The 18,596-nt window shown below is 44.0% G+C and overlaps 2 protein-coding genes across 3 annotated transcripts in view; one reads left to right on the forward strand and one right to left on the reverse strand.

Moving 5' to 3' along the window:
- Positions 1-6,476, reverse strand: part of ALDH1L2 (aldehyde dehydrogenase 1 family member L2) — a 46,521-nt gene extending 40,045 nt beyond the window's left edge. Inside the window, exon 1 of the mRNA XM_084880113.1 lies at positions 6,330-6,476. Coding sequence (XP_084736239.1) covers positions 6,330-6,377 — 48 coding nt within the window. The 5' untranslated portion in view covers positions 6,378-6,476. The remainder of the gene's footprint in view (positions 1-6,329) is intronic.
- A 6,624-nt stretch (positions 6,477-13,100) lies between these two features.
- The window catches only part of WASHC4 (WASH complex subunit 4), a 51,042-nt gene continuing 45,546 nt past the window's right edge, over positions 13,101-18,596 (forward strand). Inside the window, exons 1-5 of one of the 2 annotated variants that reach the window (XM_084880108.1) lie at positions 13,101-13,251; positions 16,091-16,230; positions 17,235-17,288; positions 17,393-17,458; positions 18,413-18,458. In XM_084880108.1, the coding sequence (XP_084736234.1) occupies positions 13,191-13,251; positions 16,091-16,230; positions 17,235-17,288; positions 17,393-17,458; positions 18,413-18,458 (367 nt within the window). In that variant the 5' untranslated portion in view covers positions 13,101-13,190. The remainder of the gene's footprint in view (positions 13,252-16,090; positions 16,231-17,234; positions 17,289-17,392; positions 17,459-18,412; positions 18,459-18,596) is intronic. The other variant, XM_084880109.1, reaches the window with a different exon arrangement.

Genomic DNA, 18,596 nt, shown 5'->3' on the forward strand with positions numbered 1-18,596 from the left:
GAGCAGATTCAGATTCAACACGCCTCCAGAGAGACAGTGTTTAAGGAAACCATGCCAGTTTCTTTGGAAAGACTGCATTCACCAAAACACTGTCTGAGCTCAGGGCTAAAGCTGAAGTTACAAAGGTGAGTTTCCAACACTGAGAAATGGTTCATATTTTAAATGTGTTTATAATGAGTTAGCATAATTCCAAAGAAAACCGGACTAGGATATTTTACCTTACTCTTATTTCTCCAAGTATAATCTGAAGACTGACGGACAGTGTAGGCAGAACCAGCTGGGCGAGTATGTTAGAAATGTGGATTCCTAGACCCTACCCCAGATGTACTGAGACTTCAGGCCCTGGAAGCTGCATTTTTAAAAATATATATTTTTATTGATTTTGTACAGAGAAGAAGGGAGAGAGCTAGAGAGCTAGAAACATCGATGAGAGAGAGTCATCGATCAGCTGCCTCTTGCACACCCCCTACTGGGGATATGCCCGAAACCAAGGTACATGCCCTTGACCGGAATCGAACCCGGGATCCTTCAGTCCCCAAGCCGACGCTCTATCCATTGAGCCAAACAGATCTCGGTGGAAGCTGCATTTTAACAAGCTCTCCAGTGACTCACAGGCACACGGAGTCCGAGGATCTCTGATTTATGGAGGGTGTGTGTCTGCCAGCTAGAAAGAAGATTTCGCCCTGGGGCATTTGGATCTGAAAGAAGGGGTGTAAATATTCGCCAACAGTTTGACAAGCTCCTAAGATATGCCAGGTGTTTCATATATATATATACCACTTCCTTTTGATTGCCCAGTGATTCTTGGAGATAGGCATTACTAAGCTATTTTTACAAGATCAAGAAATGAAAGCAGAGAAGTTAAGATGCAGTTCAGAGTCAAATAGCATACGAAGTGCTATATCATCAACATTATCATTATAATTTCCTCGGCATTTAGTGCTCAGGATATAATACATCATCTAACAGGGTTTGAGGTTGGATGTGGAGGTTCTAAAAACAAACTGGACACCAAAGCGGGGGTCAGGCAATAAGGAAATAAGTGAAGGACGTGGTTACTAGAACTAAGAGTATAAAACCAATACTTGGTTCCAGGAGGCGGAGGAGGGTCCAACCTCTCACTGATTCATAAGACCACCTCAGGTCCTGGAATCAGGCCATGAACCCACAGCCGCCAGCCAAACTTGTTCCAGACTCTGGCAGAGGAAGTAAAATAAATATGAGGGCTAACAACTAATCCCCACCATGAGGAGAAATTAAGGAGCAGTGAGCCAGGCAGCAGAGTGGACAATAGTAACTGACAAAGGGTTTTATTACTATGATAGGAGCCTGGTGCATGAATTCGTGCACGGGTGGAGTCCCTCAGCCTGGCCAGTGATAGAAGCCTATTGGGGGAGCTAGCTGGTCAGGGGGAGGGGCTGTGGGAGGTTGGCTGGTTGGGTTGGAAGAGTGGGGGAGGACCCAGGAAGGTTGGCCAGCTGACTGGGGGGGAGGGGCTGCGGCCAACAGGGAGGGTGTGGGGGTATGGGAGATTGGCTGGTGGAAAGGGAAGTTAGGAGGGACTGCAGGAGGTTGGTTGGCTGCCCCTGCCTTCCCACCCCCGCACCCCCCAATCAGGGCCAATAGGGAAGGCCGGCTGGCTGGGGAGAGGGGGGCACAAGGAGCTGCAGGAGTACACTGACTTAAGCTCCTGGATTAAGCACCTGCCCCCTGGTGGTCAGTGTGCATCATAGCAACTGATTGACTGGTCATTCAGGTCATTCTGGCCATTCGGTTGGAACAGTTGCTTAGGCTTCTATATATATAGGTAGTTGCACTAGTTAAAAAAGATCCAGTGATTTCACTAAACTGAAATCAATAAATATGTCTAAGTCCATTTCTTTCTTTCTCTCTCTTTTTTTTTTTTCTTCTTAATCCTCACCTGAAGATATTTTTCCATTGATTTTTTAGGGAGAGTGGGAGAGAGAGGGCAAGACAGAGAGAAATACTGATGTGAGAGAAACACATTGCTTGCTTGCCTCCTGCATGAGCCCAGACTAGGGCCCGAGCAGGGAAGGATCCTGTACATGCACTTGACCGGAGTCAAACCTGAGACCCTTTGGTCCATAAGCTGATGCTCTATCAACCGAGCAAAAATGGCTAGGGCTCTAAATTCATTTCTCTAAAACAGAGAATGCACCAAGGATGGTTTGGCTCAGTGGATAGAGCATTGGCCTGCAGACTGAAAGGTCCCGGGTTTGATTCCAGTCAAGGGCATGTACCTTGGTTGCAGGCACATCCCCGGGAGGGGGTGTGCAGGAGGCAGCTGATTGATGTTTCTCTCTCATCGATGTTTCTCTCTATCCCTCTCTTTTCCTCTCTGTAAAAAAACCAATAAAATATAGTTTAAAAATTAATTAAAAAAACACACACAAAGAATGGAAAAGTATTCTAACAGGAAATGTTATAAAGTAATTTTCCCCTTGAATTTTGCTACATCTGAAAGATTCCCTCCTCCATTTTGCTTTAATACCAAACTTATAAAAAGTTGTGATTTTTCTTCTTTTTTTCTAGATGATAGTGTAATTTACATACAGAATATGCCATTTTCAGCGTATACTAGTAGTTCTGTCAGTTTAGACAAACACACGGTCATGTAACCACAATCAAGAGTCCTTTATGTCCCTTTGTAGTCAATCCTTCCCCCATCTCCAGCCCCCAACAATCATTGACCTTTTGCCTATCACTAAGTTTTATTCATTCCAAATGTTAACTAAATGGAATTATATAATAGGAAGCCCTTAGGGTCTGCCTTCTTACGCTGAGCATACATATTTGAGTTTCACCCATGTTGTATGTATCAGTAGTCCATTCCCCTTTTACTTTTTTTTTCTGGGTAGGATTCCATTGTTTGGATGAATATATCACAGTTTGTTTATCTGTCACCAACTGAAGGACATCTAAGTTATTTCCAATTTTTAGTGACTACGAACAAGGACTCTATAAACATTCATAAATAGTCATTAGTGTGAATAAAAGTTTTCATGGGTAAATACCGAGGAGTGCAATTGCTGGGCCATAAAAATGTCTAACTTGATTAAAAAACTGCCAGTTTTCCAAAAATGGCTGTACCATTTTACACTCTCACCACCTGCCCTTGATTCTGAACAATTCTCACTTTCTATGGAGCAAGAAACACCGAATTCTTCACTTATCCCATGTCTTCCTTTTGGCCATTGAAGAAACTGCCTTCTCGCCCTAACTAATTTGGCTCAGTGGATAGAGCATCGGCCTGCAGACTCAAGGGTCCCAGGTTCAATTCCAGTCAAGGGCATGTGCCTTGGTTGTGGGTGTGCAGGAGGCAGCTGATCAATGTTTCTCTCTCATTGGTGTTTCTAACTGTCTATCCCTCTCCCTTCCTCTCTATAAAAAAAAAAAAAAAATCAATAAAAAAAACAAAACAAAAACCCCCCACAAAACTGCCTTCTCCCCAGCCACATGTCACTGTTCTACCATGTGTATACCTGGGTAGAGTCAGACTCAGGCCCCTGACCCCTCACCGTGCCTGGTGCTTCACCACACACATGATTTTGTTTATGCTATTTGCCACCTGGGATGTTCAGATTTTACTAGTCAAATCTTATGAAAACCCCATCTACACTAATAAAATAGAAACATGCAAATTACCATCACTCCGCTACACCCAACAGCCAATTAGAGTGAGTATGCAAATTACCCTGAAAAGATGGCGGCATCCCTACCCTCCCCCCCCACCCCCAGCCACTCTGGGACTGTGGGAGTTGGAGAAACTGGGCCCCAGTGCCTGAGGCTGGCTGCAGCCAGGGAGACCAAGAAGCCACCTGCCGCATGATCCCAGGCCGCAGCCAGCAGCAGAAGCCTCACGTCCACCTGCCCCATGTCCTGGAGGAGATGGAGATACTGGGCCCCAGCACCTGAGGCTGGCTGCAGCCTGGGAGATGAAGAAGTCACCTGCCCCATGATCCCAGGCTGCAGCCAGCCAGAGAAGTCGCCCACACTGCATCCCAGGGAAGACGGAGAAGCCGCCCACCCCACAGCCTCAGGCCCCAGCACCTGCAGCTGGCTGTGGCCTAGGCCAGTGTTTCCCAACCTTCTCTCATGATGAGAATCACCTGGTGGAGTTGTTAAAACACAGATTCCTGAATCCCAACTAAGAAGTGCTAACTAGAATTTTTGGGAACATATAGGTAAAATTGTATACTTAACTAGTGCTCTAACATAGATGTTATATACAGAGCACTAAGTTAGGTATGCAATTTTACCTATATGTCCTCAAAAATTCTAGTTTAGCACTTCTTAGTTGGGATTCAGGAATCTGTGTTTTAACAACTCCACCAGGTGATTCTCATCATGAGAGAAGGTTGGGAAACACTGGCCTAGGAGGTGGAGAAGCCGCCCACCCCACAGTCCTGGGTGCCAGCACTTGCGGCTGCAGCCCAGGTGAAGCCACCTGCCCACTATCCCCTGAGGCTGCAGCCGGCCTGGGCACCTATGGCTGACCAGATCCCGGGTGCCTGTGGTCGGCTGGAGGAGGGTATCCTGGGTCCCAGATGCAGGGCCAAGGGAGAGGTGGTTAGGGGCAATCAGGCTTGCAGGCAGAAGCAGTTTAGGGGCAATCAGGCAGGAAGGCGAGGGGTTAGGAGCCAGCAGTTCTGGATTGTGAGAGGGATGTCCGACTGCCGATTATCCCCTAAAGCACATGTGTCAAACACAAGGCCCGCGGGCCAAATCCAGCCCGCCAGGCCTTGCAATGTGGCCCGCACCACGCTGTCATCACTGCACTCCACTGTCAGTTTATGACATTGTCAGTTTATGACTGTTCAGTAAACCATTCGGCCCGCGATTTAGGCTGGATTTTAGATTTTGGCCCCTTCTCTGATTGAGTTCAACACCCCTACCCTAAAGGGTCCCAGATTGGAGAGGGTGCAGGTGCAGGTCGGGCTGAGGGACCCCCACCCCACACACAAATTTCGTGCACCAGGCCATTAGTTATTGTAATAATATTTTCGTTCTTCAAGGCTTTTTTTTCTCTGCTCTCCAAAAAATATAATTCAATGAAAGGTGTTGGCAGAGGAGGCCAATAAAACCGGTTGGTGGCACAGGGCCCTTGCTCTCTTAACATCCAACCTGGATCCCCCATGTGCCACGTGGCCAGAGAAAGTTAAGGATGAATCCAGTGTCCTGCTGTAGAGAACAAGCAGAAGCTCTGCCAGAGCACATTCTCTTTCTGTATTTTTAAAAAGATGAATGTTTCCAAAAGTAACTAGAGCTGCCTGCCTGGGGTAGAGCGAATGCTCATTATTTGGTGTTGCCTGGAGGATAACGCTTTTCCACTTGAGCCACTTTGGATCAGTTCTTGGTGCTACTGGAGACGTCCCCCCAGCTCCCAACTGTTTCCATTTGAATCTGCACCCACGCAATTATGGCTTTGGCAGAGGAGACGAATCGAAAGCAAATTCTTGTAGAACACAGCGAACACGCCCTTCCTAGTAAGAGATACTGTAAGTGGGATGGATGGTTTATTCCCTCCTCTCTTCTCTAAACAGCTTGTAGTCTGCTTAGATACAAGGTGGCATCTCTCTGGAACTCCCTCCCCCCCAGGGGAAAAAAGGGGGGGGGGGCTGAAGGCAGTGAGTGCCCCATGCAACGTGTCAGCTCTGCTTCCATTTCTGGAGGTGCTGATGCAATTCCAAGCCCCAAGGCTGGGCCAGCGCTTGCTTCTTGCTACAGCGGACGAGTGTCCCAGGGTGGCTGCTTCTGCAGCGCTTAGTAATCCTAGAAATCTTGCAGCTCGGGAATGCAGAGCTGGCAGCCACCAGCAGTGAGTGCCACCAGCAGCGAGTGCCACTCTCTGAATGGGCCCTGCGAGCCAGCGGGGAGCGCCCACGCCTCGCAGGCCGCCGGGGGAGGACCTGGCTGACCTGACAGTGCTCTCCTCCCGCAGATGGTCTCCGTCTAGCTCCTTACCAGGGACCTCGTGACTGAAAGGGGTAAAAAGAAAGGAAGCCCCAGACTCTGCCCCTTGCCAAGTAACTGTTCCCAGCCGTCAATCCCAGCCAGACCTTAGAAGTTCCAAAGCCCTTCCCCATAGAAGACAATGGCATGTTTGCCAAGCCCCATACGGGGGACCCTTCCTTCCTCCCACCCCCCACTCTCTTCTGTATTCTCCCAGTTTAAAAAAACACACGATCTTGGCTTCTAGTTGTCGAAACATCGCTGCCCACCCCCAGCCCCGCCGCCCGGCGCGCCAGCCCGGAATCTAGCAACCAGTCCGGGGTGGGAGCAGGGGCGCTGGCCGGGGCGGGACTCACCCGGCCGGTGGAGAAGCGCCGGAGCGCCTGGCTGCTCCGCCGCAGCATTCTGGACCCTGGCGCTGGCTCAGCGGGCGCGGCCTGCAGCTTCTAAGCCCCCGGCGGCAGCGCTGGCTGCTGGCTGGCAAGGTAAGCCCCTGGACCGCCCCGGCTCCAGCCCCGCCCTCCCAGCTGCCGCAGCCCCGCCCCCTCCAGCTGGCAGGGCTCGGTGGCCAATCCCGTGAGAGTGGGCGGGGCCTGCGCTGGCCGCTGGGTGCTTCGGGGGCCCCAGGCCAGTTGCTGCGCGGGCGCCCAGAGGTACAGACAGCTCCCTGAGGCTGCTAGCTCGGTTCAGTGGTGTTCCAGGTACTCACTGGCTGTAAGGCCCTCTACCAATGAACTCAGACCCTCTAAGGTACACAAGGATCCAACTCCATGTTCAATGGGGCACTCCAAGTCACGTCCATACACAAGCCTGAGGAGGCAACAGGCATGCCAGTGTGCATCGGGTTACGGAATTGAAGGCAAGGGGGCACCTTCGCTATGTAAGGATCCTGATATCTATCTCACAGTCGAATAGGAAAATTTAATTAAAGTCTGTGTATAAAGTGCATGGCTAAAGACCTGGCACAGAGCTAGTCTCCAATAGATGATTGTCAGATAAAAGGTAGGTAGGTAGATAGATTCCTTTGCTATTCAGACATGCTTAGCTGATGCCTGCAAAGCCACCTGCAATCCCATATTGCTCTTATTTCTTACTGCTCTTTTGCACATGTAACCCTGCCTAACCATAGCCCTTGCCAATTCCTCCCTGGATAATGCTTCCTAGAAGAGCTTGTCACCTGCCCTTGTCACTTGTCTCCAACTCGGCATCACCAAATTCCTTCTCTTCTTAAAGGGATAGCTCAAATACAGCCTCCTGGAGGCATTTTCTTCCTGATTCTTTTCTCCCTAACATCCTTATTCCCCCAAAGTAATCCTTTACTCCTCTGCACTGGGAAGGATTTTTGCACCTTTGCATCTCTTATGACATCTCAATTGGTTCCTGGTATTTATGTACGTACGTGTTATCTTTTCTACTGACAGCTCCTTGCAAACTGGGCCCTGTCTGATTTATAAGCACTTACAGTATCTATCATTAAGAAGAGCTTTAAAAGTAGCTGTTGAAAGAGAGAATGAATGAGTGAATGTATTTAGGAAGGTAAGAGGGAAAGAAAAAGAACCCTCCTTAAAGCTTGGAAAATTGCAGCAAACATCCAGGGTTTTGCTTTGGGAACTGTCCCCTGCCAATTCAACCCATTTCCCCGGCAGTGTTTTGTGATTTCTTGCCTTTTTAAACTTCTAAATACTGATATTCATTTTATTTGTTCTGATCTGTATAAACTTGGAGGGGTGGGCAAGGAGTGTGGATTTTTCTCGACTGGGTGTTCCATAGTTCTATACACCAACTTTAGAAAATGAGTTTACATTCACCCAGATATAATGAAATATGATGACTAAGATTTTCTTCTGTAAGAATCAAAAGTACAGTTCTCTTGATAATCGGAGGTTAGACCAGAGCAATTAGAGAGTTTCACAAACAAAAAAGCACTGCCAATCTAGATTTATATAACCAGAAAAAAATGAAGATGAAATAAAGTCATTTTAGAAACAAAAGCTTGAGAGAATTTGCCACCAGCAGACACACTATAAAAGAAATATTAGAGAGCGTCCTTTAAGCAGGAGGAAAATTACCCATATGGAAGCCTGGAAATGCAGGAAGGAATGGGGGGGGAAAAAAAGGCAAATATGCGAGTGAATTTAAGTGAGCATTAGCCATATGAAAAACAACAACAATAATAAAATCTTATGAAAACATACAAACAACAATAAAAATTGTTGGGCAAGTTTGGGGAGCTAGGAGGAATAAGTAAGTGGTCATTAGGCAGAAAGGAAATAATTCTAGATAGAAGTTCAGAGATAAAAACATGAAGAGCAATAGAAAGGGTAAATATGAGGACAATTCAAGTTAATATTGTCTAAAATAATTCTAACATGTTTTATAGAGTTCAAAAATACATATAATTAAAACATATGACAACAATAGTATCTGAGTGTTAGGGAGGGAAGGTGGACTTAAAGTGTCCTAAGGCTATCGCAATGTCTTAAAAATAATAAACATACTAATTTATGTTAGACTTTAATAAGTTAAGGATGCATATTATAATTTCTAATATAACCTCTGAAAGAATAGTAATACTATTGTATATATAGCTACCAAGTTAATAGAATGTAAAACTATCAAGAAAACAATGATTTTTTTTTTTAAACTGTAGAGCTTTATTTATTTATTTATTTATTTATTTTTTTAAATATATTTTATTGATTTTTTACAGAGAGGAAGAGAGAGGGATAGAGAGGTAGAAACATCGATGAGAGAGAAACATCGACCAGCTGCCTCCTGCACACCCCCTACTGGGGATGTGCCCGCAACCAAGGTACATGCCCTTGACCGGAATCGAACCCGGGACCTTCAGTCCACAGGCCGACGCTCTATCCACTGAGCCAAACCAGTCCCGGCGAAAACAATGATTTTTTTAAACAAATCAATCCAAAAGCAGGCAAGAAAGATGAGAAAAAAAGGAACATGAATAGGTGGGAAAAAAACATAGAAGGAAATTAGTAAGATGTTAGATTTATGCTTAAATATACCAGAAATTGCAATAAGTGAAGAAAATGCTAGCTGCTTTATTTTTAGAAATTTGCATATGAAGTTCTGTACCCTCATTTTTAACATCCTCCCCACACTCCCTGCAGTTGTCACACATGTTATGTGCTTAACCCATCCTTGCTGGTGGACATAAGGTTGTTTCTAGTCTCTCCCCTGAGCAACCTTCACCAAAGGATCCAGTCAGGTCTTTAAGGTGAGTACCTAGAGGTCTGTTTCTAACCCAAAGGCAGAAGACTAAACACTGATGCACACCACCCACCACCAGATTGCACTTAGAAGATGGGATACAAAAAAAAAAAAAAAAAAAAAAAAAAAGCTAGTTTTTTTTTTTTTTTGTGTGTGTGTGTGTGTGTGTGTGTGTGTGTGTGTGTTTTCAGTAACTCTGGGGATTATCATTGGTCTTTATGTAAGTGATATATTTCATTTATTTAAACTGAGAGAGAGAGAGAGAGAGAGAGAGAGAGAGAGAGAGAGAGAGAGAGAGATCAACATCCACTAAGAATAAAGGAGTCCAACAAACACCCAGGCTCTCAAATGATACTCTTAGAAGACATCACCCTAGGAAAGAGTGTGGTATACAGGCAGGACAACTCCTGTAAAACCAGCCCACTACTTCAGATCTCCCATCCCTCCCAGGACCCTGGGGTGGAGCCCAGGACCTAGAATAAGCCAACGGGTGCACGTCTCCAGTCCTCTCAATGACAATGATTGATTCTACGGTGTGCACAATGTCCCAGTGAGGCTAATCAAGGCCAGCAAGACGTAATTCTGGGACTTCTGTTTGAACTATCAGTTAAGTGTGCTTCTTTTCTCTCTCATGCTAGATTTGGTGTGCAGATGAGCCTGAAGCTGCCAAGGCCTACCATACAGAACCTAAAGAATGTAGCAAAAATTGTGAAGAGACAGAGAATCCAAGATGGCTGCTCGGGTAGGCAACTAGCCGCAGCCGCACACAACAATTTTAATAAAATACAACTAAAATATAAAATGGACATTACCCAGAACTACAGGAAAGTCGACTGACTGGAAATCCTACAACAAGAAGCAAGGAGAAAACCAGAAGGAAGCACGGAGGAGCTGTAAAAGCCTAAGGTACGGAGACACGCGGCGCGCGCGCGTGGAGAGGACGGAGCCGGAGAGGAGGGAGGCCGAGTGCCTGGCTGGCGTTCCCTAGCGGAAAGGGAACACTCCGACTGTGCTGGGCCCCTCACTGCTCTGAACCCCAGTTCTGGGCCAGACCCCGGGGACCCAGGCTCAGCCATAGGGAGCTGGGCTGTAAGTCGGAACCCCGGGGTAGCGGAGAAAGGAGGTCCCGGAGGCGCGCACACTGCCCCCAGAGAAGGGCCGGCCGGCTGTGCCGCGGGATTGCCCTGACGGGAAGGAGACAGGGGCTCCAGACTGCTGTGAACGCCACCTCCAACTCCACTTCCAACTGAACTGAACCCCAATACCGGGCTCATTGTGGGAGAGCATAGACTGTTTGGCAGCAGGCGAAAATCGAGGGCACCTTTCTCTCAGAGGCGCCGGCAGCGAGCACTGAAGGACCCGCATAGGGCGGGGCTGACGGAAGCCAAAGCTGCAGGCTCCACCCTGAAACCCCGTCCCATCTGTAACTGCGAAATGCGACAACAAAATAGATCACAAACGAAAGAAATGGAGGACAAAAAGCGTCTGGATATAGAGTTCAAATCTACGCTTATAAGGTTTTTCAAGAATTTCCTAGAAAAGATGGATAAGGCCTATGAGGATATGAAAAGAGATCAATTAGAATTAATAAGGAGTCAACAAGAAATGATAAAGGATCAACAAGAAATAAAGAATACACTTTCTGAAATAAAAAATATTCTACAGAGTCCTAAAAACAGAAGGGAAGATCGCAAGAATCAAGTCAAAGATTTGGAACATAAAGAGCCAGAAGACACTCCTCCACAGAAGCTAGAAGGCAAGAGAATCCAGAAAATTGAAGATAATGTAAGAAACCTCTGGGACAACTTCAAGCGAACCAACATCAGAATTATGGGGGTTCCAGAAGATGAGAGAGAGCAAGATATCGAAAACATACTGAAAGAAATAGTGACAGAAAACTTCCCCCACCTGGTGAAAGAATTTGACTTACAAGTCCAGGAAGCGCACAGAACTCCAAACAAAAGGAATCCAAAGAGGACCACACCGAGACACATCATTATTAAAATTCCAAGAGCAAAAGATAAAGAGAGAATACTAAAAGAAGCAAGAGCAAAGAAGGTAGTAACTTATAAAGGAGCACCTATACGATTGTCAGCTGACTTCTCAACAGAAACCATGCAGGCCAGAAGGGAATGGCAAGAAATATTCAAGGTGATGAATAGCAAGAACCTACAGCCAAAAATAAGCTACCCAGCAAAGCTATCACTCAGAATCGAAGGCCAGATAAAGAGCTTCACTAATAAAAAAAAGCTAAAGGAGTTCATCACCACCAAACCAGAATTATATGAATTGCTGAAGGGGGTTCTTTCAGAAGAGAAAGTAAACAAAGATAAAAATTATGAACAACAAATACGTAATTATCAACAAGTGAATCTAAAAACCAAGGAAATTAAAAAAATCTGATGAACAATATTAACTGTTGAATATAATAGAATCAGAGGTATGGAAGGGGAGTGAACTGACGATTCTTGGGGAAAAGGGGAGAGGGGGCCGTGGGAAGAGACTGAACATAAACTGTGCACCTATGGATGAGGACAATGGGGAGAGGGGAAAGGGCAGAGGGTGGGGTGGGAACCTGGTGGAGGAGAGCAATGGTGTGTGTGTGGGGGGAAGGAACATTTGTAATAATATGAAAAATAAAAACTTATTTAAAAAAAAAAAAAAAAAAAAAAAAAAAGAAAACAAAATGGCCGAAACCGGTTTGGCTCAATGGATAGAGTGTCGGCCTGTGGACTGAGGGGTCCTGGGTTTGATTCCGGTCAAGGGCATGTACCTTGGTTGCGGGCACATCCTCAGTAGGAGGTGTGCAAGAGGCAGCTGATCAATGATTCTCTCTCATCGATGTTTCTAACTCTCTATCCCTCTCTGTAAAAAATCAATAAAGTAATATATATTAAAAAAAGAAGAAAAAAAAAATTGTGAAGAGACAGAAAAGAAAGAGTAAAATCTAAGACCTGACATCATTTGTATTCTGAAGCTGGATGGGTATGAAGGCCAATTTCGCCACTAGATGTATTAAAAAATGACATACAGTAACAAGCGCAGATGTTTCTCAAGGACTCCTGACTGCCATCTCAGCAGACTACTCTCTGAATGTAGTTTAGTGGTCAGTCAGGGGTTTGGCAGAGTTTATAGTCGAAATTTAGATCTCTCTCAGTCTGGGGCACATGCTTCGGTTGCGGGCTCAATCCCCAGTAGGGGGCGTGCAGGAGAGAGCCGATTAATGATTCTCATTATTGGTCTCTCTCCCTCCCTCCCTCCCTCCCTCCTTTCCTCCCTTTTTCTCCTCCCTCCTCTCTGAAAACAAAACAGCACACCCGCTTGAACAGCGCTTTTCTCCATCTTCCATCCTCAGCCTTTTTGAGAAGAGGGTGAGGAGAGCGGGCGAATGCAATGTGGGCAGAAGAGTAAAATTCCTCGCACTGGTGTTGGTCAAGTCACTCCTCTTGCTCAGCAGTTTTTTCTCAAGAGCAATCGCACCGCACGTGCAGGAAGAAAGCAGGAAGCTCTCTGATGGTGGCAACAGGGAGAGGGTTGGGAATACTGGCTTCTTGGAAGAAGCGCCTGGACCGCGACTTCCCAGAGGACCAAGCCTTCCTGGGAAGCCCCTTCATCCCCATGCATTCTGCCCTTCCTACGGTAGACTGAGGGAACAACTCCCCAGGCATTAAAAATGGCCCTGACGCAGCAGGGCGAACCCGAGGGCACCGGTGTGGCATGAGACGAAAAGTAAACAGTGGCGAGGCCCACGTAAACACAGCATCCGTCCTCCGAGGACCGCCGCCGCCAGGGCAAGCGGCCCCGACCATCGCGGAGGACTCGCTTTCCCAGCGGCCCCCGCGGCCGCAGGGGCCTCAGCCTCCCGGCTCACGCAGGCAGGGGGCGGGGCTAGTGCCGGAAGTCACGTGCCGTGACAGCGGCTTTGGGTGAGGCCGCCGTAGTCAGCCTGGCGGCTCGGGACTGTGACTGAGGGAGGTGCCGCGGGGATGGCGGTGGAGACTCTGTCCCCGGACTGGGAGTTCGACCGCGTGGATGACGGCTCGCAGAGTAAGAGAGCGGCGCGTGGGCGCTCCCGCGCCGTCCTCAGCCCCGGCGGGCTGCTGCGGGAGGGCTCTGCGTCGTGGTTGCTGCGGAGCCCGGTGGTTGCGGGCACTTTCTGCCCCGTGGGGTGTGAGAGGAAGCGCTCCCGAGCGTTACTTTCGGGGTTTGGGTGGTGGGTGGGGGGGTCCTAGCAATGGCAGGCCAGGCCGGCCGGGCCCGGGCTTGGTTGGGGTTCGGGCGGTGACTCTCCCGGGAAACGCGCGGTGCCCCGGCGAGCGGCGCCCGCCGCCTGCAGCCCGAGGGCGGGTCCGGGGGGAGGCCCTGCGCCCCGGAGCCTCCGAGGCTGCGGCTGCGGCTGCGGCTGGCGCTCCGGGCTTTCGCCTGGTCCTCGGAGCCTTCGCTTCTGGAAGAGGCTGAGGTCCCGGTTCCTGTTTCGGTTTCCTCTTTTTCTTTTTCTTTCTTTCTTTTTTTTTTTTTCCCCCCCTCCGAAGCCAACTTTTTGGAAGTTTGAGTGTTTCCTTTTTATTTTTATAATCATACAATATAGGGCAAAAGAATTCACATGAAAAAAACAAAACCCCACGTGAATGCCAATGTATCCTCTCCCATGCCATTTCTTCACGTTCGATGAAAGTGATGTCCACTGCATTCCATGGCAGCTAGAAAGGTTTCACAAGTTACAGCAAATTTGCTTCAAATGTTGCTTCAGAAAAATCGAGTTGTCTGATTTAAGTTAGAAGTGCAGCAACACACACACACACACACACACACACACACCCTCACATTAAAGTCCATGCAAAACACACACATACACACACACACACCCACACACCCACATACCCACATTAAAGTCCATGCTGCAGAATTTAGAAGCCAAACTAATGATTCTAGTGAAACTCCACTTGAGATTAATGCAAGTTGGAGAGGATTCTGTATTGGCTGGTATGAAGGGAACTGCACCTGGTCACGTACGAAGTTGTAGGGACAAAGGTCCCCTACTCTGCCTTGGGAATAAATAATGAATTCTTCTGTGTCAGGTGGAATCTTGCGTCCTCAAAGATTTGGAATAAAAATAATGTTACTGGGCTTGAAAAAATGATCCAGCTTAGAGTAGAGTGATCAGATTTATCCAGCAGACATTTTCTATGTCCCAGGCACTGTGCTAGGTGTTAGGGATGCAGAGATAAAAGGAAGAATGCAGTCTTTTCCAAGAGATAAGCATGTAAGTGAGTTTTTGAAAATTTCATTCTGAAGAATCACCATGCAGTTCTCTCACATCTTTTTGACTTTTACAAATATTCCTTATTTTACCAACAAGGAAATTAAACGTTAATTACAGGTTTTCTGTTGCCTGCTACTTTGTGAATTCCCAAGCAGACTACATGAGGAATTTATTGGCATGTTTTTGTAGTTTTGTCATTAAGAACTCATTTGCTGGTTGAATACAGCTACCGTAATTTTCCTTGCAACTGAGAGTTAGACGTGTGCTTGGGACTTTGAGAACCTTACGCAGTTTTTAATTTAAGCTGTAGGGAAATGACTTCTCATCTCCGTGCCTGATTTTCATTAAGTTTTGGACTGTGATCGTATCTAGACTAATTGTTTTTCAAAATTGCCTAGGACTAGGTTAATGCTGTAATGAGGTGGGAACCTTAATGAACTAAATTGATCCACCTGACTGCATTAGTTGCAAAATAAGGGAGGATGGGGAGCTACATCTTTATCCTTTATAAATCGGAAGATACTTTATCTTAAAGTTTGCTTTGCATTGCTAATTTGAGGAGGGAAAATTTTTACCTTTATTAGAATACAGAGATTGAATAAAGTTATTTATATTAAAAAAAAGTTGGAATCGAATTTGCTGCCTTTGTAATAAGTAATCAATTCTTATGTATAGGGTGGAATATTCACTTGCATTAATATTGACGTATACCTTTATTCAGTTTATTCCAGTGATTCTTTAGAATCTGTTAGTGTGTAAATTCTGTAATATCAACCCAATATTCTATACTCACTGTTCTTTACCGGCTTTTACAACTCGATTATGACAGTAAAATAAAATATCTTGGTGAATTTGGGACACTACAGAATAATATGATGATGAAGCAGGTCTAAATGCATTGTAAAAACAATATATTGGTGTATTTTTAAACAATGTACTGTGTATAGAATTAAGAATTATGCTTTTAAATTTTGCTCGAATGACAACACACATTTTTGCACTTGATTCAGGTCATGAATTTTATTCATCCTCCCTCCCCCAATGTTGTTTGTGACTAAAACATAGAGTCAGGACATTGAATTGTCTGAGGAATTATTTTATGTGTAAAAGCCCTAAATTATAGAGTAAACAAAACAGTGACTTTTTCATAATACTTTCAAGCTAAGTTCAAAATGATATATATCTCTTTGCCCTGGCCAGTTTAGCTCAGTGGATAGAGCATCAGCCAGTGAACTGAACAGTTTCAGATTGGATTCTGGTCAAGGGCACATGCCCAGGTTGGGTGCCCAGTCCCCAGTAGGGGGCATGCATGAGGCAGCCAACCAATGTTTCTCATTGATGTTTCTTTCTCATTCCTCTTTGAAATCAATAAAATTAAAAAAAAGTGATATATATCTCTTTATATAGCAACGTCTGCATTTAAAATTATTTTATCTATCTGGAAAATATTGAAAACTGAATTATTGTCTAGCTTTGAAACTTTATTTCCAAGAAGTTAAGATGTGCCAAAATAATACATTTCACAATGCTTAGTATCTACTTTGCTGTGACTTTTGAGACTATTTGAAGTAAATGTACTGTAATTTTGTGCTTCTCACATACTGTTTTAAAATTTAAATTTAGAAATTCATGCTGAAGTTCAGCTTAAGAATTATGGGAAATTTCTTGAGGAGTATACGTCTCAATTGAGAAGAATTGAGGATGCACTGGATGATTCAATTGGAGATGTCTGGGATTTCAATCTTGATCCTATAGCATTAAAGGTTTGATTTTTAAAAAAAATTTATGCATACATTTTCAGGACATGCTATATCTTGAAAACTTAATTGCTAAAAATGGAGCATATATTATTTAGGATCTAGAGAAGTAAAAGAAACATGGAGAAAAATTGTTAGTTTCCTTTTCTCTAAGCCATACAGGTATTTTTGTATGTGTGTGTGTTTTTAACCATTTGTACGCCATAAGCGGCGGAACCTTTTAAATTAAATTCAAAATATTGTGGCAGTTAACTGGTTAAAGGGTGACACAAACTCAAAGCCTTTAGTGTCAAAATGACATGGACTCCCAACTCTTTGAGGTAGCTTTTTTCCCTCTCATCAATAAGGAAATGAAGAGGGTTGGAATAGAATATTCAGATGAGATTTTTTTTTATGTACTAATACAGTGAAATGCATAGATTTAAAATATACTTTTCAATGGGTTTTGCTAAACACATGTACCCAAGTAACTCATATCTAATCAAGATACAGAATAGTTTCATCATTTCATAAAATCTCTTCATGTTATTTAGGGAATCTTAAATGTGGGAGTAATTTTTTAATGTATGAAATAGGTCACTCCTCTATTCCATTTCAAGGTAGTTATTTCTCATTTTAGTTACTAGGTGGTAACTGTAGGCTGGTACTACTTAATAACTAAAATTTATTGAGCATTTATTATGTGCTAGACACTGTTCTAAGACACACATTGACTTTTCAAATAGAGTTGTTGAGATATAGTTCACAAATCATTCAATTCTTTGGTTTTTAGTGCATTCACAAAATTGTGCAACCAGCATTAGAGCCAATTTTGGAACATTTTCACCACTTCCAAAAGAAATCCCATTAGTAGTCACTCCCTATCTGATATGGTGCTATTATAGAGTATAGGGTCTAACACAAGGTAAAATAGAATAGAGCTAGTCTTAATTTGTGTATTTAAGATTTCAGTGTGGTTTTTTTTTTCACATTAAAAAGAAATGTTCTTTTCCTTTTCCTTATTTATATAGCTTTTGCCTTATGAACAATCTTCTCTTTTGGAACTTATAAAGACTGAAAACAAGGTACAGAATTCTAAACCTAAAAATCTTTTTTTTTTTTTTTAAATGCTTTATTTATCCTATAATTTACTTTTATAATTTTTTAATTTCTTTACTCATGAAACTAGGTCTTAAACAAAGTCATCACAGTTTATGCTGCACTTTGTTGTGAAATCAAGAAATTAAAATATGAGGTAATTATTTGTATTTGTAAGATGTTGAAAACATGATTTAAAAGCAAATATGTGCTTATATGTGTACATTGTGTCTGAATATTTATTGAATGTTGAATGAATTATTTACTTAAAGTAGTAATAATGACGGAGTACGTACCAAACACCATGTTAACCCTGTTAATACTAGTATAACAAACTGGGGAGATATGTGAGGAATATATGGGGAAATTGGGTAAAATGCCTAACGTTTTACTGATAGTAACACTTTGAGCATACCTTCAAAGTCTGTATTACCTGACATATATAATTGCTTTCTAGATAGAACTGATTTTTTTTTTATTACTTTTTAAATATATATACTTTATTGGTTTCAGAGAGGAAGGGAGAGAGAGAAACATCATTGATGAGAGAGAATCATTGATCAGCTGCCTCCTTCACGCCCCACACTGGGAATCTAGCCCTGCAACCCCCTGGCATATGCCCTGACTGGGAATTGAACCGTATCCTCCTGGTTCATAGGTCGATGCTCAACCACTGAGACATACCAGCTCGGCTGGAGCTAATTTTTAAAAAAAGCTTTGCATTTTAAAAATATCTTGTGTTTCCTTTTCCCTGAGCAATCAAAACTCTGGTAAACTTTCATCTGTTTTTTCTCTACCGTTTTGGTAAACTTGCATCTTTTTTTTTCTCTACCGTTTTGATAATGTGTTTGCTTTCTGTTCTCCCATGAAATAATGTGAGGATGTGGTACAAAGTAAAGGGTAAAGAAATCCGGAAATAACTTTGACTATAAATAATGCTTTTGGTACTCCAAAGATAAATTGAGTGTATCTGAATTGTAAGCAGTTTTTGAGTGAAATTGTGTATAAGTGATGTATTCCTCTGCTTATTATAAATTGGATAACTAAGAGAGCCTAGTAATTTAAAAACAAAAGAGCAACTTGTAAAATTATTTTAATTTTTTTAAAACAGGCTGAAACTAAATTTTATAATGGTCTCTTGTTCTATGGAGAAGGAGGTGAGTTTTAAAATTTCACATTGTAGTGTTGTGATTCTGAAATGAACAAAAAAGTTAACAATTGTAGGACTACCATAATTATTAGTATGAGAAAATAAGCATACAGATTTTTTTGTTGGTTTGTTTGGTGAACAGGTG

The sequence above is a fragment of the Pipistrellus hanaki genome (assembly GCF_964339955.1).
Source record: "Pipistrellus hanaki genome assembly, chromosome: 3".
Taxonomy (NCBI): domain Eukaryota; kingdom Metazoa; phylum Chordata; class Mammalia; order Chiroptera; family Vespertilionidae; genus Pipistrellus; species Pipistrellus hanaki.